Below are 25210 nucleotides of genomic sequence, written 5' to 3'. Positions count from 1 at the left end.
AAACTTGAACTGGTGTCTTTGCTTCCTTTTTTTGTCCAGTTTAATGAATGTCTAATTGCTAAAACCTGACAGGGTTCATACACTTCCAGAGAATCAAACTTCCATGAATTTTCCATGACTTTCAAGCTACTCAATACAAAATTCCATGACTATTATTTGATTGAGTAGTTGTGGCAAACAGCAATATTTCAGCTATATGATCATGTGTTGCCACTTAAATATTAAGTACCAAAGCTTAATGTAATAGGTGCATCATAATGACTGTGAAATCTATGGTTATTAAAAACAAACTATAATTGCAAGTGTATAAAAGTATTGTTGATAATGCAGCCCTATGGGGGCACAAACCAGTGCAATCTGTAGGGCGGTCCCAAACCCGGATAAATGCAGAGGGTTGCGTCAGGAAGGGCAACCGTCGAAAAAACTTTGCCAAACAAATATGAGCGTTCATCTAAAGAATCCCATAACGGATGGGTCGTGGCCCGGGTTAACAACGCCCGCCCCCGGCACTGCTAACCTGCGGGGCGTCGGTGGAAATTCAGCTACTGTGGGTCGAAGACAAAGAAGAGGAGGAAACCGGATCCGTCGTCAGAAGAAAAAGAGGAATGCACAGAGCCTACAACTGAGTGTAGGGACTTTGAATGTTGGGACTATGACAGGAAAAGCTCAGGAGTTGGTTGACATGATGATTAGGAGAAAGGTTGATATACTGTGCATCCAAGAGAGCCGGTGGAAAGGTAGTAAGGCTTGAAGTTTAAGAGCGGGGTTTAAATTATTCTAGCACGGAGTAGATGGGAAGAGAAATGGAGTGAAGAGAGTGTCAGTTCGAGTGATGAGACTAAAATTTGAAATTGAGGGTGTTATGTCCAATGTGGTTAAGGAGGCCCTGTAGCTCAGTGGTTAGAGCATTGGTTTAGTAAACCAGGTTGTGGGTTCGTATCCCACTGGGGCCTCCACTCCCTGAGAAGGGTTGCGTCAGGAAGGGCATCCGGCGTAAAAATTGTGCCAAACAAATATGTGTATCTGAGATGACACGTTGTGGATAATTTCGTTTATTTAAAACTATTCGGCCCCCTTGAACTTTTCAACCTTTCGCCACACACATACACATACAAAGATATAAAATAAAAAGAATCAACAACAAATGGGACACAATTGTGAAGTGAAGTGAAATTCATTGAATATTTTATACTTTTTAACAAATAAAAACTCAAAAGTGGGGTGTACAATACTATTCGGCCCCTTTACTTTCAGTGCAGCAAACTCACTCCAGAAGTTCAGTGAGGATCTCGGAATGATCCAATGTTGACTGATGATGACAAATACAATCCACCTGTGTGTAATCAAGTCTCCGAATATATATATATAATATATATATATATATATATATATATATATATATATACACATACACACACACACACACCACACACACACACACCACACACACACACACACACACACACACACACACTCACTCACACACACACACATGGGTTGATGAAGGCGTTGATTAAATTTTAAAAAACAGTAACGTTCAGAATGGGGTATTCAATATTTCCTCCAGTTCCTGAATATGCTGAATATTTAATTATCTATTAAATTATATTTTTGCAGAGTCAAGACTTTGTCCATGTTCTGTTGCCGTGGGCTGAATTTTGAACATTGTGGTTTCCAAAACTGCAAAAGTGCCGAATGGCTCACTAGGCTGTCCTCCATTAGGACAGCCTTGTGAGGTAGAGTCTCCTGCTTCGTCTTTTTTTTTTTTTTTGGCTCAGATATTTCCATTGTATTGCTGTGAATGAATCTGCTTTCACTTGCACAGGTAGTAAAAAGTGTTTTTTTTAACAGTGAACTCAAGTTTGAATTTGCAGGAGACAAGAGACTTAACTTGACTAACCAACTCTCCAAACCTGTCGGTCAATAAAATGATTAATAAAAATGAGAATAATGTGAGACTGACCTGACACAACATTCCACAGCCCTGTAACAATATAGCACTTCACTGTGGAGAGCACACAGCTGCAAGCAGGAAAGAAACACTTTCTCAGCATCGCCATACCAGCCAGCGTCAGACAAGAACCCCCCTAAAATGAACACGAGACGTACATTCAGCACATTCTGATGAATGAACATAGTCTTCAGTAAACTGGTTTTAAAATCCTTGTGATAATACAAAAAAGACTTAAGAGTCTAAAAATAAAAAAAAACGTACATATGGAAGAATAACCAGTAACCCAGGTCATATAGTTCTAAGACACAACTGACACATAACTTCTGACCAAAGTAATGTAAAGGGTTATTTATGGGAACCAAGTTAGTGCTCACGTATACAAACCCAATTCCAATTAAGTTGGGACATTGTGTTAAACAAAGAAAACAACGAATCATGTTCAACCCATATTTAATTGAATACACCTCAAAGAGAATATATTTATTCTCCAACTGATAAACTTTTAGCAAATATTAATTACCTTGGAATTTTATGGCAGCAACATGTTCCCAAAAACATTTTGGCATAAGTGGAAAAAAGACCTGATAAAGCTGAGGGATGCGCATCAAACACCTGTTTGGAAGATCCTACAGGTGAATCAGAATCAGCTTTAATCGGCCAAGTGTGTAAGAATACACAAGGAATTTTTCTCCCGCAGTTGGTGCTGCCCTGGTACGACATACAGAACAAGAATAACAAAGCAAGAACAACATGGAACAAGACACGTTTCTATTTATAGGAACTATTCCTGATAAGAGTCGTGCAAGATGTATCTTCTTCATTTAGAACAGTTAAGAGATATGCGTGTCAACGTCCCACATTGTGTAAATCAGAATCAGCTATATTGCCCAAAAGTGTAAAAAAAGACAAGGAGTTTTTCTCCTGCAGTTGGTGCTGCCCTGGTATGACATTCACAACAAAGAACAGCATAGCAACAAGAACAAAAAACAACATACATTTCTGTTTACAAGGAACTATTCCTTATAAATCATGCAAGATGTAAAGTTTTCTTCATTTAAACAGGTAAGAGATAAGTGTGTTAACGTCCCACATTTTGTTAAGCTTGTAGAGAGTCCCTTGTACAGAGTGCAATGACAATTGTGCAAGGGAGCAGTTTAAAGTGATGAATCGTGCAATAATGTACAAAATATATTACTAATACTAATATTGATTGGACCAGTGGGATGTCAGTGAGTGTCCCAACAATAGCACAAGGCAGAAAATAGTAAACTTGCTGATCAAGAATTTAATGACTTCATTGCCAGATGGGAAAAAAACTTTTCGAATGCCTGCTAGTTTTAACTTGCATCGATTTGTATCGCTTTCCTGACGGAAGGAGCTGGAAGAGCTGGTGGCCAGGATGTGGAGGATTCGAAAGGATCCTGCTTGCTCTGGACCTAGTTCGTGTTGCGTGTAAATCCTTAATAGTGGGTAGAATGGTGCAGATAATCCGTTAAGCTGTCTTGATTGTCCGTTGCAGTTGGAGTTTGTCCTTTTTTGTGGCGGCCTCAAACCAGACTGTGACGGAGGTAAACAATCCTGATTGGATTGTGGAGAAAGCAGCTCATGTGACAGGCCACTTCCTCAGAAACCACAATAAGTACATCCTTTGCTGGGATTTTTTTGAGAATGGAGTTGATGTTCGTCTCCCATTTCAGGTTCTTTGAGAATGTAATTTTTAAGAACTTGAAGATATCGAGAGTTGACACAAGGCAGTTGGACAGGGTCAGCAGCAGCTGTGGTGAAGGATGCCTCCTGAACCACAATCATCTCTAAAGTCTTTAGAGTGTTCAACGCCAGGTTGTGTTGACCACACCAAATCTCCAGTCTCGCCATTTCCTGTCGATATGCAGACTTGTTGCCGTCTTGGATGAGACTGATGACTATGGTGTCATCCTCGAACTTAACGAGTTTGACAGTCAGATGCCACAAGGTGCAGTCATTAGTGTAAAGCGAGAAGAGCAGAAAAGAGAGGACACAACCTTGGGGTGCCCCGGTACTGATAATGCATGTGGATGAGGTGAGGTGTTATACCAGACTGGTATAATGGTTGAGCGTTTAAAGCAGGTTGGTACATCACACAGTTGTAGAGACCTTTTGAAGATCTTTGTGAAGACAGGACAGCGGGTCTGCGCAGACATTGAGGTAGGATGGGGACACAAGAGCTAGGCCCAGCGCAGGATAGAAAACAGCTAGAACAGGATATAAAAGGAGCTTCCTGAATTCCTTACAAGTCACTCACAAGCAAAGATGGGGGAGGCTCACCTATATGTGAAGAACTGTGTGAAGAACTAGTCAAAGAGTTTAAGGACAATGTTCTGCAATGTGATGCAAGGAATTATGGGATTTAGTCATCTTTACTCCATAATATCAAAAGGTTCAGAGAATCTGGAAAAATCACCATGTAAGCGGAAAGGCCGAAAACCAACATTAAAGGCAAGTGACTTCTGATCCCATTGCGTCAAAAACAGACAATGTAGAAACGGGCTCGGGAAATCTTCAGAAAACCAAATTCGAAAAATACAGTTCAACGCAACATCATAAGTGAACTTGAAACCCTACTGTGCATTGCAAAAGCCCTTGATCAACAATGCCCAGAAACGTTGCGGGCTTCTCTGGGTCCAAGCTCGTCTAAAGTGGACTCATGCAAAGTGTAAAAGTGTTCTGTGGGCCGATGAGCCCATATTAGACATTGTTTTTGCAAATTGTGGATGCGTGTCTTTCAGACCAAATAGAGAAAGAACCACCTGGACAGTTATGGACGCAAAGTTCAAAAGCCAGCATCTGTGATCGTATGGGGCTGTGTTAGTGCCAAGGGCATGGGTAACTTCCACATCAGTGAAAGCATCATTAATGCTGAAAGGTACGTGCAGGTTTTGGAGGAACATATATGCTGCCAGACAAGGAACGTCTTTTTCATGGACATACTTGCTTATTTCAGCAAGACCATGTCAAACTAAATTCTGCACGTGTTAAAACAGTGCAATCGTGGCGTTCCACAAGTCTGGATCATTCTTGGGTGCAATTTCCAGATGCTCGAAGGTGCCATGTTTATCTGTTCAAACAATTCTGCAAAAGTATAAATATGATGAATGGAGATGTTTTGGTCTGAAATGTGCGAATCAACCACAGCACAAAAGCTCAAGAACTTGTGAAGATGCTAGATGACGCTGGAAAGAAAGTGTCAGTATCCACAGAGAAATGACACTTGTACCAACATGGGCTGAAAGGCAACTCACCGAGAATGAAGCCATTACTCCTAAAGAAACAAAAAAGTCGGATTGGTTTGCAAAATGACACCAAGAAAAAGATCTTAACTCCTGGAGCCTTGTCTTGCGGTCTGATAAAACTAAAGTGGAGCTGTTTGGCCAGAATAACCAACATTTCAACTGGAGGAAAAAGGGGGAAGCTTGTAGACAGGAGAACACAATACCAACTGTGAGGCATGGAGTTGGCAGAAACATCTGGGGCTGTTTTTATGCAGCAGGAAGGCCTTCATAAATAGATGGCATCACAAAGAAAGAATATCATGGAGAAATTAAGGCAACCTCTCAAGACATCAGCCAGGAAACTCAAACTTGGGAGCAAAGGGGACCATACGGCCAAAATAGTGAAAAATTGTCTTGAGGATAACAATGTCTTGGGAGAGGCCATCACAAAGCCCTATTCTGAATCACAATGAAAATTTGTGGGCAGATCTGAAAAGGCGTGCGAGTAAGGAAACTGACAAACCTAACTTAGTTACACCAGTTCTGTCAGGAAGAATGGGCCAAGATTCCAGCAGAGTAATATCAAAAGCGTGTGGAAGGTTCCTCAAAACATCTGACCCAAGTAATGCAGTTTAAAGGAAATGCAATTAATACCAAGAAAATCTCAATTTATCAGTGAACCTATCACGAGCTTCCAAAGCCATGAGCTCATCATCTGGGCTTCCTCATGTTCTTTAAAGACACAGAACTCAGTCACTGTGATTTGACAGGCGCGTATGCACCTGCACGCCATCACCCTCGCAAATCTGCAGTCGAGCACGAAAAATCACGCGCGTAAAATTTGTTATGAGTAGAAATACATAGATATTGAAAGACGGTGCTTATTTTGGGTGGTCTTGACCTATGTTCCCTCTAAGCTGTGCCACTGCATAATTGCACACTTGTCGCACACTCTCAGCGCACATGAAAACCGATCCAGCGCAGTGAACCACAGCCTGATGTTTTTTTGGGTTTTTTTTCCAAACACGGAAGCACAAGGTCTCTAAGAATGAGCTGCTGCTCAGCCAACTTCGACTTCCGAGTTTACCTGACACACACCCCCACCCCCTGCTCCTAAAGGAATATGCTCATAATTAAAACAGAACACACACACGCAACTTTATTTCTGCTGGCATGACTGGTGGACCACACCCGTAACTTTATATCTGCGAGCATGACTGACCACACCGGTACATTTTTCAAGTTTGAGTGACAGCAGTACTTATGTATGTTAACTGTTTACCTTGAGGAAAATATTAAATGATTGAAGAAATTCACTCTCATGACTGTGCCATGTAAAGACTCAAAATCAAACCTTTCTGACCCTCTGTGAAAAAGTAATTGCCTCCTGAACCTTTTACTGGGTTGTGTAGCCCATGGCAGCAATAAACGAATTCAAGCATTTGTAATAATTGATGATGAGTCTTTCAAATCGCTCTGCAGGAATTTTGTCCCACTCTTCTTTAGAGAATGGTTACAACTTCACTATATTGGAGGGTTTTCTAGCATGAACTGCCTTTTTAAAGGTCAAGTGTCGTCAAACGGATGATTTTTGGTATATTATTAATCAAAACCCCACAGCCAATATGGTCCCATGTGTTTTTTCACCACAAAACATTATTTTGATGTATACAGCTTTTTGTAACTCCCGCCATGAAAATCCTCTCGAGGGATTTGTTTTCGAGAAGAAGCACGAAGTGACGTACAGGACAGAGGCGCCCCTTAGTGGACTCGTTTGTTTCCCTTAGTTCTACCTCCGGGAAGGTAGGTCGTTGTTCATTCGTGTTAGCCAAAATGGCGGCTCATTGCGTTGCTGGACATTGCTTGAACACCGGGAGAATGGAATTACCCTTCATAAGTTTGAAAGAAACCCTGTTCGTTTTGAAAAATGGATTGCACGGGTGCAGAGGACGAGAGCTTCGTGGGTCCAAAAAAAACAAAAATAGTTTGGGGCGACCACGTTATCGGTCTCTCATAACATAAAAGATCCGCGAATGAAATGTGTCGATGTGCGCGTCGCCCAGCCAACAATGTCTCCATAGTGTTCATCACGTACTGCGGCGACTTTGAACATACCCCTAAAAGCAACATAGCTAGGTTCCATCTCCTCCTTATATGCCACCACGGGCGCCAAAACTCAGCCATCAGAAGGGGCATCAGAAAAATGCGAATATCTCTGTTGTTCAGCTTCCATAGGAGCAGGCACTGCACGTTTTCAACAGCGGAAGTGACGATGACGTCAAGGACAGAGGACGCGACTAATATGGCAACCACTTGGATGTCGAAGGACACTCAATTGCGCAACTTTGTGCATGGAGACGTGCTCTCCGTTCACTTTTTTTTTTTTTTTTTCATAAATAGACATTGAAGTGAATATTGTTATATGTATTTTTCATTACAATATCTATTTTAGAATGTTCATGGGGATGTCAGTCCCACTTTAAGGTCACATCACAGCATCTCAATTTGATCTGAATCCGGACTTTAACTAGGCCACTCCAAAACGTGAATTTAGTGTTTTTGTTTTAGCTATTCAGAGGTAGCCTTTCTGTTGTGTTCGGATCGTTGTCCTGCTGCATAATCCAAGAGCACTTGAGTTTGAGGGCACAAACTGATGGCGGGATGTTTTCCTTCAGGATTTTCTGGTACACTACAGAATTCTTTGCTCCATCAATCACAGCAAGTTGTCCTGGTCATGAGGCAACAAAGCTGACTCAGACAAAAACACTGCCCCCACCATGTTTCACCATTGGCATCATGTTCTTTTTAATCAAACGCTGTGCCATTTTTACACCAGATGTAACAGGCTGCACATCTTCCAAAAAGTTCAATTTTAAACTCATCAGTCCACAGGATGTTTTTCCAAAAGTCTCGATCACAAAGATGTTTTTTTTTTATGGGGGGGGGGGGCAAATGTGAGACGAGCCTTTGTATTTTCAGCCTAATTTTAGCTGGCCGTCCACTCCTGCTAAGGTATGCCACTATTCCCAGTTTTCTTCTTTTGTGGATAATGGCTCTGACAGTGATTTTCTGTGACCCCAGAGCGTTGGAAATTGGTTGTTTAACCTTTTCCAGACTGATGGATTGCAATCACGTACGAGCATTAACCTTCTTCTTTCGGCTTGTCCCGTTAGGGGTCACCACAGTGTGTCATCTTTTTCCATCTAACCCCATCTCATGCATCTTCTTCTTTAACACCCACTGTCCTCATGTCCTCCCTCACAACATCCATCAACCTTTTCTTTGGTCTTCCTCTCACTCTTTTCCTGGCAGCTCCATCCGCAGCACCCTTTTCCCAACATACTCACTCTCTCATCTCTGAACATGTCCAAATCAACTACATCTGCTCTCTCGAACCTTGTCCCCAAAACATCCAACTTTGGCTGTCCCTTTAATGAGCTCGTTTCTAATCCTATCCAACTTGTTCACTCCAAGCGAGAACCTCAGCTTCTTCATTTCTGCTACCTCAAGTTCTGCTTCCTGTTGTTTCTTCAGTTCCACTGTCTCTAATCCATACATCATGGCCGGCCTCACTGCTGTTTTATTAACTTTGCCCTTCATCCTAGAGGAGATTCTTCTGTGGCATAGAACACCAAACACCTTCCGCCAACTGTTCCACCCTGCTTGGACCAGTTTCTTCACTTCTTTACCACACTCCCCATTGCTCTCTATTGTTGATCCCAAGTATTTGAAGTCATCCACCCTTGCGATCTCTTCTCCCTGAAGCTTCACTCCTGCTCCGCCATTCACATTCATACACATATTCTGTTTTAGTCCGGCTAATCTTCATTCCTCTCCTTTCCAGTGCGTACCTCCATCTTTTTAATTGTTCCTCCACCTTCTCCCTGCTTTCATTGCAGATCACAATATCGTCTGCGAACATCATAGTCCAAGGGGATTCCAGTCTAACCTCATCTGTCAACCTATCCATTACGACCGCAAACAGGAAGAGGCTCAGCGCGGATCCCTGATGCAGTCCCACCTCCACCTTAAATTCTTCTGACACACCTCGCCATTGTTCTGCTGCCATCATACATGTCCTGTACTATTTTAACATACTTCTCTGCCACACCAGACTTACGCATGCAGAACCACAGTTCCTCTCTTGGTACTCTGTCATGGGCTTTCTCTAGGTCTACAAAGATACAATGTAGCTCCTTCTGACCTTCTCTGTACTTTTCCATGAGCTTCCTTAAGGCAAACAATGCATCTGTGGTACTCTTTCTCGGCATTTCTTGTTGCTCGCAGATACTCACTTCTGCCCTGAGCGTAACCTCCACTACTCCTTCCCATAACTTCATTGTGTGGCTCATCATCTTTATTCTTCTATAGTCTCCACAGCTCTGAACATCACCTTTATTCTTAAAAATGGGGACGACCACACTTTTCCGCCATTCTTCTGGCACTTTCTCTCCTGCTAGTATTCTATTGAATAAGTTCTTCAAAAACTCCATAGCCACCTCTCCAAATTGCTTTCATACCTCCACTGGTATGTCATCAGGACCAACTGTCTTTCCATTTTTTCCCATTCTGTTCAGTGCCTTTCGAACTACCCTCTTACTAATAATTGCCACTTCCTGGTCATTCACGCTTGCCTCTCTTCCATTCTCTTCATTTATTAACTTCTCAAAGTACTCGTTCCATCTACTTAGCACACTACTGGCACCAGTCAACATATTTCCATCGCTATGCTTAATCGCCTTTACTTGCTGTACATCCTTCCCATCTCTATTCCTGTCTGGCCAACATGTAGAGATCCTTTTCTCCCTCTTTTGTATCCAACCTGGTGCACATGTCGTCATATGCCTCGTTTATCCTTCGCCACCTCTACCTTTGCCATACGTCGCATCTCAATGTATTCCTTACGTCTCTCCTCCGTCCTCTCCATGTCCAACTTCTTCTTCGATAATCTCTTTCCTTAGATAACTTCTTATATTTTGGGGTTCCACCACCAAGTCTCCTTCTCCTCTTTCCTACCAGAAGGCACCCTAAGTACTCTCCAGTCTCCCTCTCTGAGTACCTTGGCAGTAGTATTCCAGTCTTCCGGGAGGTCTTCCTGTCCATCTCGAGCATGTCTCACCTCTTTTTGAAAGGCCCCACGGCATTCTTCCTTCCTCAACTTCCACCACCTGATGCTCCACCTTTGTCTTCTTAATCTTCCTACCCGCTACAAGAGTCATCCAACATCCCACCATCCTATGCTGTCGAGCTACATTCTCACCAACCACAACCTTACTATCAGTAATCTCCTTCAGATTACATCGTCTGCACAAAATATTATGCACCTGCGTGCTCCTAGCTCTGCTCTTGTATGTCACTCTATGTTCCTGCCTCTTCTGGAAATAAGTGTTCACCACTGCCAATTCCATCCTTTTTGCTGAATGCCCTACTCACCCATCACTTCTTCATCACCCCTTTTTCCTTCGCCAACAAATCTGCACCAATCACAACCCTCTCTCTCTCTGGGATGCTCAGGACGACTTCGTCTAGTTCCTTCCAAAATTTCTCTTTGAACTCAAGGTCACATCCTCGCAGTGGGGCATAGCCGCTAATCACATTATACACAATACCCTCAATTTCAAATTTCAGCCTCATCACTCAATCTGATACTCTTTTCACCTCAATGACATTCTTAGCCAGCTCTTCCTTTAAAAAAAAACCCTACTCCATTTCTCTTCTCATCAACTCCATGGTAAAAGAATTTAAACCTTGCTCCTAAGCTTCTCGCCTTACTCGCTTTCCACTTGCTCTCTTGGATTCACAAAACATCAACCTTTCTCCTCATCATGTCAGCTAACTCCTGAGTTTTTCCTGTCATAATCCCAACATTCAAAGTCCCAACCCACAGTTGTAGGGAATGTGCATGCCTCTTCTTCTTCTGCCGACTTATTCGCTTTTCTCCTCTTTATTGTCTTCGACCTACATTACCTGAATTTCTACCTGCGCCTTGCAGATTAACAGTTCCGAGGGCAGAGGTAGGAAGCTCGGGCCATAACCTAACCATTTTGGGATTTGTGTGATGAACGCTCATATATGTTTGGCACAGTTTTAAGTTTTATGGTGGATGCCCTTCCTGACGCAACCCTCAGCATTTATCCGGGGTTGGGACCGGCCGACAGCTTGCACAATATTGTGCTGCCCAACACGCTGCAGATAGTCAAAAAAAAAAAAAAAAAAAGCAATCAAATAAAAAAAGTCAGCACATAACATACACTAATTACATACTGCCTAATCTATGTTAAGGTCAAATTAAAGCAATCACATAAATACAGTCAGCAAATGTACGCAAATCACAATACTACCTGTGTGAAATTATAAAGGATATAGTGACTTAAAGAATATGTGGATGGAAGCGATTCAAACCACAATGGCCCTCACTCTAGTAGTTTAAGGTTGAGTCAGAGTTCGATGTTTGGTCCTCGTTGTATACTCTATGTAAGTAATATTGTTAGCGTTCTAACCTAGGCTGACTTGGGCTGAGCAGCTTCAACGCGAACATGGCCCTCTTCATTCAAGTTATAAAGTTATTCTCCCGTTCGATGTGTCTTCAAAAGCACGGTTTGATCACAAACATGTCTTGTTGTTCGCCAGCTAAGCTAAGGTGTCTGGGCCTATAAGCAATTTTAAATTGACGTTTCTACTTGCCAAACTTCCTACTATGTACTCACGGTCCCCGTAAATGAAACGTAGGTTTTGCCAGTCGTGTAAGTACTTATGTTTGATGATTAGCTCCTCGGCAAATATTTGATTACATACGTTACTTGATGCTATCAAGCTAGGTTAGTCTAGGCTAGGCTAGGCCCCGCAGCTTCAACTCGGGCGAGTACAGCAATTTGTGCATGAAGATTACACAGGTGATGGTTTTAGTCCACAGGAACAGTCAACAGGGGCGTCCCACGTCGAGTATTCACAACATTCGGTCCAAATTCAGCAGGGTTAATTTATTCTACGGTCTTGCAGGTCGGAGCCTCCTCAATTAGTTGTCACCAGTTCAGGGACCGGGAGCCAACCCACTTATGAGCATTCATCTAAAGAATACAATACCGGATACCATACCAGATCGGTCGTGGCCTGGGTTAACAACGCCCACGCCCGGCATCGTTAACCTTCAGTGATTCGATGAAAATTCAGCTACAGTGGGTCGAAGACAAAGAAGAGAAGGAAAGCAGATTAGTGGGCAGAAAAAGAAGAGGAATGGACAGAGCCTACAACTGAATGTAGGGACTTTGAATGTTGGGACTATGAGAGGAAAATCTCGGGAGTTGGTTGACGTGACGATTCGGAGAAAGTGGAAAGGTAGTAAGGCGAGACGTTTAGGAGCAGGGTTTAAATTACTTTACCATGGAACCATGGAGTACATGGGAAGAGAAATGGAGTAGGGGTTATTTTAAAGGAAGAGCTGGCTAAGAATGTCTTGGAGGTGAAAAGCGTATCAGATCGAGTGATGAGGATGAAATTTGAAATTGAGGGTGTTTTGTTTAATGTGATTAGCGGCTTTGCACCAGAGGTAGGATGTGACAGATGGTGGTGGTCTTTGCAAAAAGGATGGAAATGGCAGTATTGTACTTTTTTTTCCAGAAAAGACAAGAACACAGAGTGATTTACATGGGGGAAGGTAGAAGCACCAAGGTGGATTATATCTTGTACAGATGAGGTAATCTGAAGGAGGTTACTGACTGTAAAGTAGTGGTAGGGGAGAATGTAGCTCAACAGCATAGAATGATGGTGTGTAGGAAGATTAAGAAGACACAGGTATAGAGGAGAAACCATATGGTGGAAGCTGTGAAAGGAAGAACGTTGTGCAGCCTTTCGGAAAGAGGTGAGACAGGCTGCTGATGGACAGGAGGAGCTCCCGGAAGACTGGACTACTACAGCCAAGGTGAGACAAGCAGAAGAGTACTGGTTTGTCATCTGGTAGGAAAGGGGAGAAGGAGACTTGATGGTGGAACCCAAAAATACAGGAAGTCATACAGGGAAAGAGATTAGCAAAGAAGTGGGACAGTGAGAGGACTGAGGAGAGGCAAAAGGAATACATTGAAATGCAATGTAAAGGTAAAGGTGGCGAAAGCTAAACAAGAGACATATGACGACACGTACACCAGATTATATTATATTAGATTATATTAGATTAGACACGAAAGGAGAAAATGATCTACACTGGTTGGCCAGACAGAGTGATAGAGATGAAAGGATGTGCAGCAAGTAAGGGTGATTAAGGATAGAGATGGAAATGTGTTGACTGGTGCCAGTAATGTGCTGAATAGATGGAAAGAATACTTTGAGAAGTTGTTGAATGAAGAAAATGAGAGCAAAGGAAGAGTAGAAGAGGCAAGTGTGAAGGACCAGGAAGTGACAATGATTTGCAAGGGGGAAGTTCGAAAGGCACTACAAAGGATGAAAAATGGAAAGGCAGTTGGTCCTGATGTCATAACAGTGGTGGTATGGAAGAAATTTGGAGAGGTGGCTGTGGAGTTTTTGACCAACTTATTCAACAGAATACTAGCGGGTGAAAAGATGCCTGAAGAATGGAGGAAAAGTGTTCTTGTTCCCATTTTTAAGAACAAAAGCGATGTTCAGAGCTGTGGGAATTTTTGAGGAATAAAGCTGATGAGCCACACAATGAAGTTATGGGAAAGAGTAGACTCAGGACAGAAGTATGTATTTGCGAGCAACAGTATGGTTTCATGCCTAGAAAGAGTACCACAGATGCATTATTTGCCTTGAGGATGCAAATTGAAAAGTACAAGAAACTCAGAAAGAGCTACATTGTGTCTTTGTGGATCTTGAGAAAGCCTATGACAGAGCACCAAGAGAGGAACGGTGGTACTGCATGCGGAATTCTGGTGAGGCGGAGAAATATGTTGGAATAGTACAGGACATTTATGAGGGTAGCAGAACAGTGGTGAGGTGTGCCTTAGGTGTGACAGAAGAATTCCTTTGAACCATGATATTCGCAGATGACATTGTAATCTGCAGTGAAAGCAGGGGGCAGGTGGAGAATCAATGTTAAAGAAGGATGCACGCACTGAAAAGGAGAGGAATGAAGATCAGCCGAAGTAAAACAATATATCTGCGTGAATGAGAGGGGCGGAGGGGGAGCATGAGGCTACAGGGAGAGGAGATAGCGAGGGTGGACGACTTCAAATACTTGGAGTCAACAATCCAGAACAATAGTGAGTGCGGTAAAGAAGTGAAGAAACGGGTCCAAGCAGGTTGGAACAGCTGGCGGAGGTCTTTGGTGGTTTATGTTACAGAAGAGTCTCTGCTCGGATGAAGGGCAAAATTTTCAAGTTTATCTAGGTTTAATAGTGGTGAGGCCGGCCATGATGTACAGATTAGAGACGGTGGCACTGAAAAGACAACAGGAAGTAGAACTGGAGGTGGCAAACATGAAGATGTTGAAGTTCTTGCTCGGAGTGAGCAGGTTGGATAGGACTAGAAATTAGCTAATTAGAGGGAGAGCCAAAGTTGGATGTTTTGAGACAAGGAGAACGAGAGAGCAGACTTCGATGGTTTGGACATGTCCAGAGGCGAGAGAGTGAGTATATAGGCAGAAGGGGGCTGAGAATGGAACTGGACTGCAAAAGAGCAAGAGGAAGACCAAAGAAAAGGTTGATGAATGTTGTGAGGGAAGAAATGAGCACAGCGGGTGTTAGAGAGGAAGATGCACGACATGGGCTCAGATGGAAAAAGATGACACGCTGTGGCAACCCCTCACGGGACAAGCCGAAAGGAAAAGAAGAAAATCCTTAATCACCCTTACCTGCTACACACCCTTCCCATCTCGAGCCCTCTGTCTGGCCAACAAGTAGAGATCCTTCTCTCCTTCTTTTGTGTCCAACCTGTTGTACAGGTCGTCCATGCCTCTTTTTAGCATTCACCACCTCTACCTTTGTCCTATGTCGCATCTCATTGTATTCCATTCGCCTCTCCTCCGTCCTCTCTGTGTCCCACTTCTTCTTCGCTCACCTCTTTCCTTGTATGACTTCCAGCATGTGACTAATATGGACCAATCACAAGAGATGATCTCTGCGGTGTTTTGCACTCAGCTACAATTTCTGCTGTGTGCACGTCAAGGGTAGCGTAGGAGCCATGTGGCCTAATGTCATGTGATGCAATGTGGCTGACAACAGACACGCAAGCACGGGTGTGTCAGAAAACCTTCACTTTTCATTTAAACTTGTGAAAACTATAAAAACTAAAGCAAATTTTCATGTCAATGAGAAGACAAACGATTCTACTCACAACTCACTGATTACATTTGAGTCACAATCACTCCCATTCAATATCAGCCTCGCCCCATCATTTACCAAGCACAAAGCCGAACTGGATCGCCTTCTCTTTGACCTGAGTGTGAGAATCTTCAATGTACGAGCAACGGCGGCTGAAAGAGTTGGCCAGCACTGAGGCAACTTTCACCCCATGGTCCATTAAGGCCTGGAAACAGTGGTGTAGGAGATGCCTAGGGTGAAAGACAAAGAATGTTAATGTATGCAGAAAAATATATTACCAACAGCAATACACACATTTGGCCTATTTTCTTTATAACACATTTGAACCATTTAAACGTGTGAAAACCCTGATTCATTGATCTCTTTTGGTCACGTGACCTTTTTTCAGTGGGTGTTTCCGGTTCGGCTGTTGGATCAAGTAGAATGGAGAACTGTTTTACTGTATCACAGAGACAGTTTTTCACTTCCTCTGTGATTTCTTAGTATTTTCATTGAGTATTTTATTGAGGATCCAAGTCAATCAATAGAACAGAATTTCTTGGGGGGGACGAAGATAAAGATAAAAAATGACAACAGCACATCCTTTCATATCGACAACAAGGAAACAAATATGGATGTTTCATGACACTGCAGCGCTACACCCCGTGAAGGAAAGAAAAGACAGGGCAGGACAAGGACAAGAGAAGAACCATGCAAGACATGGATCATGAACCCGGCTATACAACTGAAAAGTGGTGGGACTAAGTGATTTATAGAAGTCATTGAGTCGTCACACAGAGTAAAAAAAATCCCAGGGGTGTGTGCCTACGGTCATATGCGAGTGAATTCACACCACTGTGCATGCAGAGACTGACACAAAATGTCCTATAATTGTGTGTCCGCAATGCGGAAGCTTCGGACCCCACCCAATCAATCAAGGACAGAACCATGACCAGGGGACCACTTGAAGGCAACCCCGTGGACCAGTAGCCCCCAACCCTTTTATCACTGCGTACCGGTCAAAGCTTGACAATTTTTACAGCGGACCGAGGGGTGTGGTGTGTGTGTGTGTTGTTACAGAAAACATATGCGTAGGTATGTCTATAAGTGAAGCGACCAAAGCCCTAACACTCTCTGATTGGTCTCGATAATAATGTTTAAACATGCCTTCAAAATAAGATACATATACACCGCGAAAATGAATTTAAACTGCATGAAAACTTTAACTCACCATAACACTAACACCTGAGCTTCTTTCTCTGCAACAAGATTGTCCCATCTACAGATAATGGGAGACAATGACACCCAAAGTGTGTTGCATATGTCCAGTTTATCCTGTTGTTTTGTTTTGATAGCTCTCACTCCACAAAACTCCGCTTCACACAGATTGGATGTCAGAAATGGCAACAGTGTTTTCAGTGCTTTGGTGGCGATCTCCAGGTATTCTGCCACGACTTTATTCCAGAACATTGGCAGAGTTGTTGTCTCAAAAATACTTTTAAAGCCATTCTTGCACAGACATGCTGGATTCACCTGGTTTGTTGATAAATGGGTCGCGGATCAATCGCTTGGCAGTTCATGGGTCCTTTTAGGTTGGGAAGTTGCGCTTCAACTCTTTTTTTGAAACATGTCAAAAATGCCTCTGTTCACACGCCGTCCCCACACAAATCCAGTTTGGCTTTAAATCCAGCTACTTGCCAACTTGAAAACCGTTGTCATTTTCCCCTGAAGTGACAGATTGAATTTAATGAGTGGGCTGAATGTCACACAAGTAAACCAGTTTTGCGACCCATTCCTCGTCACTGATATGTGCTGCCATTGGCTACTTCTTTTCTGAGAGAAATCTTTGCAGCGGCTCTTGTAATTCAAACACTCTTGCCAGCGATTTCCCTCTGGATCATCATCTTATTTTCATGTATTCGAGAAGTCCTGTGTGCTCCACATCCATCTCCTCAAAAAGCTACTCAAAAGAGGCGTGAGTTAAGGGCGTGTGCGTGTGGTTAATAACTTTGTTTTCTTGGAAGTTGTAGGCTCTTCTATCTCTTCACTGGGCTTTTCCCCTTCAAAATGAAACTGTTGTGGAAACTGCTGTGGATAGGACATGTCCGACACCAAGGGATCCAGGGCGGTCCCCCGGCCCCTCCAAAGCGCCCCGACAACTGGCCACCCTGTGTTAGCTGCAGGAACCAATGCCACCGCCTACACTACCGTCACACACGCCCCGCCACAGGAAGCCTCCAACAACCCACAGGGCCTGCAATGCGGAAAGTCCCAGTCCCAGCCTAGCCCGGGGATGGGAGCATATCCCTTATTTGTTAGGAAAGGAGGGTGGTCAGGAGTACCTGACAAAAGAGAACGATGAAGATGGGAACCGAGGAAATGAGGGGCAGGGCGCTCAAACCAGCAAACAGCACCAATGTGCTGGAACCCGGTCAGACACCAACACAATCTGACCCACAACATGATGGTGCCACCTCCATGCTTCACAGTTTCTGTAGTGTTCCCAGGTCTGCAACGTTCCTCCTTTTTCTTCCAGATGCAATCTTGGTCATGATGGCCAAACAGGTGAGATGGTGGCACACCTATGTGAGATTGTTGGCCTCATACAACCGAGGTTTAAATCCCGCCCCCCCCTGTGTGGAGTTGGCATGTTCTTCCCGTGCCTGCGTAGATTTTCTTCGGGCACTCCGGTTTACTCCCATGTCCCAAAAACATGAATTAATTGAAGACTCTAAATTCCCCCTTGGTGTGATTGTAAGTGACTGTTTTCTGTCTGTATGTGCCCTGCGAATGGCTGGCAACCAGTTCAGGGTGTACCCTGCCTCCTGCCCAAAGATTGCTGGGATAGGCTCAAGCACTCCTGCGACCCCTGTGAGGGTAAGTGGCTCAGAAAATGGATGGATGGATGACCAAACAGCGCCACCATAAGCCTTCTTTATTTTCACGTGTGCAGCAACTGCCCTGAGATCACTGCGGCTCTCCCGTGCGCAGTTGACCTTTATACTCACAGTTTTGAATATGTGCTGCTGTTCTTCTCAAAGACAGAGGTGTCACTATGGATGGTATTGGCTAGGATGGAGTATCCTCAGCACTTTTTGGTAGTTTCCAGCAGCCATTTTTACGTTGCTTTCTGTAACAAGGAACAGAGCAACGTAAAAATGGCAACCATGGAAATGTGTCTGGAAAAAATGGGCAAATGTTTAATTATGCTGCAAAATTGATCAAGAAGGTTACGGCGTAGGTGGTTTGTGGAGCCGGGAGGAACAATGAGTCAGTCATCACAACATGTGACGAAAACAGCCCAATCTTGAGAGCTGAGCTCTGCCGTTTTCCCCACGCAGCAACTTTTTCTGACTTGTATGTACCGAGTTAATGCCCAGGGTAATACATGGATGACATGATGCAATGTGAGCGTTGCCGGCTACACGACTGTGGGAGTGTCAAGGGGCCTTGAGTTTCAGCACACCACAGAAGATGTCTACAGAAATTAAGATCCTTGTCTTGGTGTCTTTTTTCAAATTGTAATCTGGTTTTTGTATGTTTCTTTTGGAGAAATGCCTTCATTCTCAGTGAGTGGCCTTTCGACCCATGTCTGTCCAGCATTCGTTTCACTGTGGAGAATGGCACTTTCTTACCAGTTCTATGTAGCATCTTCACAAGGTATTAAGCTTTTGCTCTGAGGTTGATTTGCAGGTTTCGGACCATTAATCTCTGGCACACAGAGCCCATCCCCTTCTTGAGTGGTGTGATTTCTGGGCATCCTCATGGTCTTTATACTTGCATATAATAGTTTGAACAGATGAACATGGTACCTTAAAGAACCTGGAAATTGGACCCAGGGAGGAGCCAGATTTTAGAGTCCCACAACTCTCTCTGATTTGATGGTTGATTACTTTTGATTTTCCCAAAGATTTCAAACAAGGAAGCAGAGTGTTTGAGGTATGGCTTAAAGGGCCACTGACATGTAAAGCATGATTTTTAGTATGTTTTAATGGAAAAAAGGCAGCCGGAATGGACCCATCCGTTTTTTCACCACACGCCATGATGTCGTATATGCTTTTTGTATCTCCCGCCATGAAAATCCTCTCGAGGCATTCGTTTTGGAGTAGAAGCAGGAAGTGACATTTTATCTAGAGACCCACACTGGCGGGTTTGTGTGCTTATACCAGTTTTATCGGCAGAAAAGTAGCTGTTTTTTTCCTGCGTGTTAGCCAAAATGCCGTCTTCGTTGTTTATTTCAGAAGAGGCAGGAACATAGAGTGACTTACAAGAGCGGAGGTAGAAGCAGCACATCGATTACATTTTGTGCAGATGATGTAATCTGAAGGAGGTTACTGACTGTAAGGTAGTGATAGGAGAGAGTCTAGCTCAACGGCATAGGATGGTGATGTGTAGGATGACTCTGGTTGTGGGTAGGAAGAATAAGAAGACAAAGGTAGAGCAGACAACCATGTAGTGGAAACTGAGAAAGGAATAATGTTGTGTGGCCTTTCGGAAAGAGGTGAGACAGCAGAAGCTCCCCGAAGACTGGACAACGACAGCCAAGGTAATCAGAGAGACAGGCAGGAGAGTACTTGGTGTATCTTCTGGTAGGAAAGGGGAGAAGGAGACTTAGTGGTGGAACCCCAAAATACAGGGAGTCATAGAAGGAAAGAGATTAGTGAAGAAGTGGGACACAGAGGACTGAGGAGGGGCCAAAAGGAATACATTGGGATGCGACGTAGGGCAAAGGTAGAGGTACACAAGGTTGGACATGAAAGAAGGAGAAAAAGATCTCAACAGGTTGGCCAGAAAGAGGGATAGAGATGGGAAGGATGTGCAGCAGGTAAGGGTGATTAAGGATAGAGATGGAAATGTGTTGACTGGTGCCAGTAGTGTGCTAAATAGATGGAAAGAATACTTTGAGAAGTTGATGAATGAAGAAAATGAGAGAGAAGGAAGAGTTGAAGAGGCAAGTGTGAAGGACCAGAAAGTGGCAATGATTAGTAAAGGGGAAGTCAGAAAGGCACTACAAAAAATGAAAAATGGAAATGCAGTTGGTCCTGATGACATACCTGTGGAGGTATGGAAGCAATTTGGAGAGGAAGCAGTGGAGTTTTTGACCATTTTATTCAACAGAATACTAGCGGGCGCGGAGATGTCTGAACAATGGGCGAAAAGTGTGCAAGTTCCCATTTTTAAGAACAAAGGCGATTTTCAGAGCTGTGGCAACTATTGAGGAATAAAGTTGATGCCTTGAGGATGCTAGTGGAAAAGTACAGAGACGGTCAGAAGGAGCTACATTGTGTCTTTGTGAATCTAAAGAAAGCCTATGACAGAGTACCAAGAGAGGAACTGTGGTACTGGATGCATAAGTCTGGTGTGGCGGAGAAATATGTTAGAATTATTATGTGAGAACAGTACCAGACATGTATGAGGGCTGCAGAACAGTGGTGAGGTGTTCTCTAAGTATGACAGAAGAATGATGTCCGCGGATGACATCTGGTGAAAGCGGGGGATAGGTGGAGAAACAATTTTAAAGATGGATGCACGCACTGGAAAGGAGAGGAATGAAGATAAGACCTAGTAAAGCAGAATATATGTGTGTGAATGAGAGGGGTGAAGGGGGAAGAGTGAGGCCCCAGGGAGAAGAGATAGGAAGGGTGGATGACTTCAAATACTTGGGGTCAATAATCCAGAGCAGTGGTGAGTATGGTAAGGAAGTGAAGAAACGGTTCCTTGCAGGTTGGAACAGCTGGCGGAATGTGTCTGGTGTGTTGTGTGACAGAAGAGTCTCTGTTTCGACGTAGGGCAAAGTTTAAAAAACAGCGGTGAGGCCGCCCATGATGTACGGATTCGAGACAGTGAGACTGAAGAGACAACAGGAAGCAGAGCTGGAGGTAGCAGAAATGAAGATGGTGAGGTTCTCTGTTGGAGAGAGCAGGTTGGATAGGATTAGAAATGAGTCCATTAGTGGGACAGCCAAAGTTAGATATTTTGGAGACAAGGTTTGAGAGAGCAGACTTCGATGGTTTGGACATGTCCAGAGGCGAGAGAGTGAGTATATTGGTAGAGTGGTGCTGAGGATGGAGCCGCCAGGCAAAAGAGTGAGAGGAAGACCAAGGAGATGTTTGATAGATGTTGTGAGGGGTAGACATGAGGGGGGTTTGTGTTAGAGAGGAAGATCCAGGAGATAGGCTTACATGAAAAAAGATAATGCACTGTAGCAACCCATAATGGGCAAGCCAAAAGGAAAAGAAGAATAAAGTTGAATGAAACTCAGTTTTCAGTCTGTTACCTTTTTTTTTTTAATAGACCATTTAGTGTGCACCTTATATTACAGTCAATTTCATGGTGCAGAAAACATTCTACTTATTTCAGCAATGGGATCTTGTTTGGTGAGCATGCATACAAGCCATGGAAACGGACTACATTTCTCAATGTTTTCCTTGTGACAACAGGACCTGCTCAACCCAGGTCTTTTTGAAGCTCTCCACAGGTGGTCCTCAGTTCTTAGGGAACACTTACTGCAATTTCTCAAGTATAATGCGTCCTGAAGTATAATGCGCACCCCCAAAGTTGACTTTAGAAAAAAATCGGTTAAACCCTTCTACCAATGTACAATGCGCACCACCAATTTACTGCTTTCCATATGCTCAAAAGGAATGATTTGTATTTATATTTGTTAAGTGAAGAAACAGGTCCAACCAGGGTGGAACAGCTGGCGGAAGGTGTCTGGTGTGTTATGTGACAGATGAGCTCTGCTAGGATGAAGGGCAAAGTTTACAAAACAGTGGTGAGGCCGGCCATGATGTACGGATTAGAGACAGTGGCACTGAAGAATCAACAGGAAGCAGAACTGGAGGTAGCAGAAATGAAGATATTAAGGTTCTCACTCGGAGTCAGCAGGTTGGATAGGATTAGAAATGAGCTCATTAGAGGGACAGCCAAAGTTGGATGTTTTGGAGACAAGATTTGAGAGAGCAGACTTTGATGGTTTGGACATGTTAAGAGGCAAGAGAGTGAGTAAATTGGTGGAAGGGTGCTGAGGATGGAGCTGCCAGGCAAGAGCGAGAGGAAGACCAAAGAGAAGGTTTATGGATGTGGTGAGGGAAGGCATGAGGGCAGTTGGGGTTAGAGAGGAAGATGCAGAAGATAGGCTAAGATGGGAAAAGACACGCTGTGGCGACCCCTAACGGGACAAGCCGAAGGGAAAAGAAGAAGTACTTGTATTGTTTTTCAAAAAACTGTCCATACAACAATTATTCTTAATAATCTTTGTGCATGTGCTGATGTAGCGGTTATATAATCTCGGGACAGAGCCACAGGACACACTTGTCCTGTTCCCTGTAATTGGTAGAACAGAATCCCTCAACCAACTGAACTAAATGCTAAATGACGGCACAACATTTTATTGATACTGTTGAGAACACGTATTACTGTCTTAAAAATACAAACTATTTAACACTGTTTAACTATTAAATATTTGTGTATAAAACGTTTGTGCATATTACAGTTTATCAAGTATATTACCAATCCTTGGCCAAGCCTTCAAAAGAAGCATTTGACTCATCTCCAATCCGAAAACGATCCATAGTAGCGACGTTTGGTGCATCCCCTTTTTGCACCGCTCTTTCTCAATGTATTAAATACTTTTTCCCTGTGTCATTTCATATTATTACACCCATCTTGATTTCTCATTTTATTGTTCTACTTTGTATGGATGAATTACTTGGGTTGTTCCCAACACCTGATGAAGATCAATAGCGCCTTTGGAAATATTTTTAGCGACAAAAATGATCCTTTTTCAGCTTTATTTCAGCTGCTGCATATTACACAAATTTTGCAAATCAACCAGTCTCTTTCTTTTTTAGGACATTCCAATATGTTGCATTGGCTAAACCCAATGTTTGTACAATAGCTGTGATAAATCTTGTCTCAATATGGCCATGTCACGTGATTTATGACTTAGGTCTAGACTGTAGACACAGCTCTCCGGTTTACATATTTGCCTCACAGAAAATGTAGATTACATACGTGAAACCGAAAGCCAGAAACAAGCACAATGTAATGTTTAAGCAATCAATGTAAAAGGCAACAACTGAGCAAGTACAAACAGACAGTCAGGTTCTGCACTTTAGCTGACTTGAAAAGTGGTTGGCATCAAACAAAATGTGTTCTGTCCTCAACTTTTCCTACATTCAATAACAACAAGCTTTGGTTTGGAGCAAGACTTATGCAACTCCGCCAGGTTTGAAAGGTCGCATATCGTACCGGAGGGAGGGCCCTGTACAATCGCACTACAAACCAATTGACTCGAGAAATTAAAATTGCAGAGAGAGATTTTGCAGCAAAGATGGAAAAACAGTTGGACGCTTACAACTCTGGACCCAGATCCAGGAAGCAGAGACGTAAGTGTGGATTTCACGGTTTATTGCCAGGCAGAGGTCATACACGAGAAGGCAGTCAAAGAGGGAGATAGTACAAAAATCACAAGGGAAAAAGACTTGGTCGAAAAAACATGAAACAAGGTCAAAAATTGGACGTGCCAAAACATGAAAATGTAACTTGACTTGATATGGTTCAGTAACACTATGACATGGGATGAGGCAGTTACGCCAGATGACGCTCGTGAACACATACTGTATATTATATATTTTTTTTACATTTTATTATCAAAAATTTAACTAAATACCTTTCAGGACTCTGATGAGAAAGCTCCGGCAGCGGGCCGCGAGCCGAGCTTCGGCGTCCGGTGGAGCCCGCGTGCAGAGCTTCGGCGTCCGGTGGAGGCCACAAGCCAAGCTTTAACATCCGGTGGATGCCCGCCGCCGGAGCTCGCTCGTCTGACTCCGCGTCATTCCCATCCAAAGAACCATCCGCGGCTGCCGGGATGGAGCTCCCGGGGGCCTTTGTTTACACACTTACGTCCCGCGTGTAGGCTCCGAATAGTCAAACTCCGGCGTCATTCCGCCCGAAGAACCATCCGAATATTCCTTATTTACTTTATTTTATTATTATTTATTTTTTCTTCTGTATGGAAGTATTCCTCCGTCTTCCCGATCAACCGATACTGCTATTTCTTCATCAGAGAAGGATAAATCCAAGAAATCAGTGCTGGGCATAAATGGTGTCCCATGTAATCGAGCCTTTGGTGTAACACCTTATACGTCACGTCTGCGCATGTAAATCATGTGACTCGCAAAAATGGCAGCGCCCCTGAAAATTCGTAATTGTCGATAAAAATCTTCTCAAAACACGATTAAATGACAGAGGATTCAACATCACATTGTCAAAATAGAGTAATTATTATTGACCTATTGGATACATTGTTCATGGAAACCACTGGACTTCCCCTTTAAATATGAAAAGTACAAATACTGTTTACATATTTTAAACATTCTAGTACCCACATAAACATACATTCCCCTACTTCACGTTTTTTCACTTTTCACGGGTGATTCTGGTCCCAATTAACCGTGAAAAATTTGTGATTACTATACTCTTAAAATGACGTAATGCCACCTTGAGATGAGGGGACAAGGCACAGTACAGCGATGAAGAGAGGCATCAAAGAGGCCACGGGGGACTACAAAAGGTACAGTGATGAATGCTTCACAGAAAATAACTCCAAAAAAGATGTGGAGGGGATTACAACACTACAACTTCAACAAAAATAACCTGATGTGTGCCAACACAGACGCCTCGGTAGGAAAGAAACTAATTTTTTTGTTTGAGACTGATATATCAGATTAAGTCTCTTCATAACCACCTCCCAT

The 25210-nt window shown here is 43.3% G+C and overlaps 1 protein-coding gene and 1 non-coding gene across 6 annotated transcripts in view; one reads left to right on the top strand and one right to left on the bottom strand.

The window, feature by feature from the left end:
- appbp2 (amyloid beta precursor protein (cytoplasmic tail) binding protein 2) overlaps positions 1–25210 on the bottom strand; it is a 90913-nt gene that overhangs the window by 52705 nt on the left and 12998 nt on the right. For all 5 annotated transcript variants that reach the window (XM_061826969.1, XM_061826970.1, XM_061826968.1 and 2 more), the window contains exons 3-4: positions 15552–15703; positions 1964–2087 (exon numbers count right to left, since the gene is read on the bottom strand). In XM_061826969.1, the coding sequence (XP_061682953.1) occupies positions 1964–2087; positions 15552–15703 (276 nt within the window). The remainder of the gene's footprint in view (positions 1–1963; positions 2088–15551; positions 15704–25210) is intronic.
- trnat-agu (transfer RNA threonine (anticodon AGU)) lies at positions 883–953 on the top strand. Its single transcript has one exon. It is a non-coding gene; the product is annotated as a tRNA-Thr (tRNA).

This window comes from Syngnathoides biaculeatus, chromosome 8, assembly GCF_019802595.1.
Source record: "Syngnathoides biaculeatus isolate LvHL_M chromosome 8, ASM1980259v1, whole genome shotgun sequence".
In the NCBI taxonomy this organism is placed as follows: Eukaryota; Metazoa; Chordata; class Actinopteri; order Syngnathiformes; family Syngnathidae; genus Syngnathoides; species Syngnathoides biaculeatus.
Note: the sequence above shows the minus strand (reverse complement) of the source record. Positions and strands in the feature narration are given on the sequence as shown.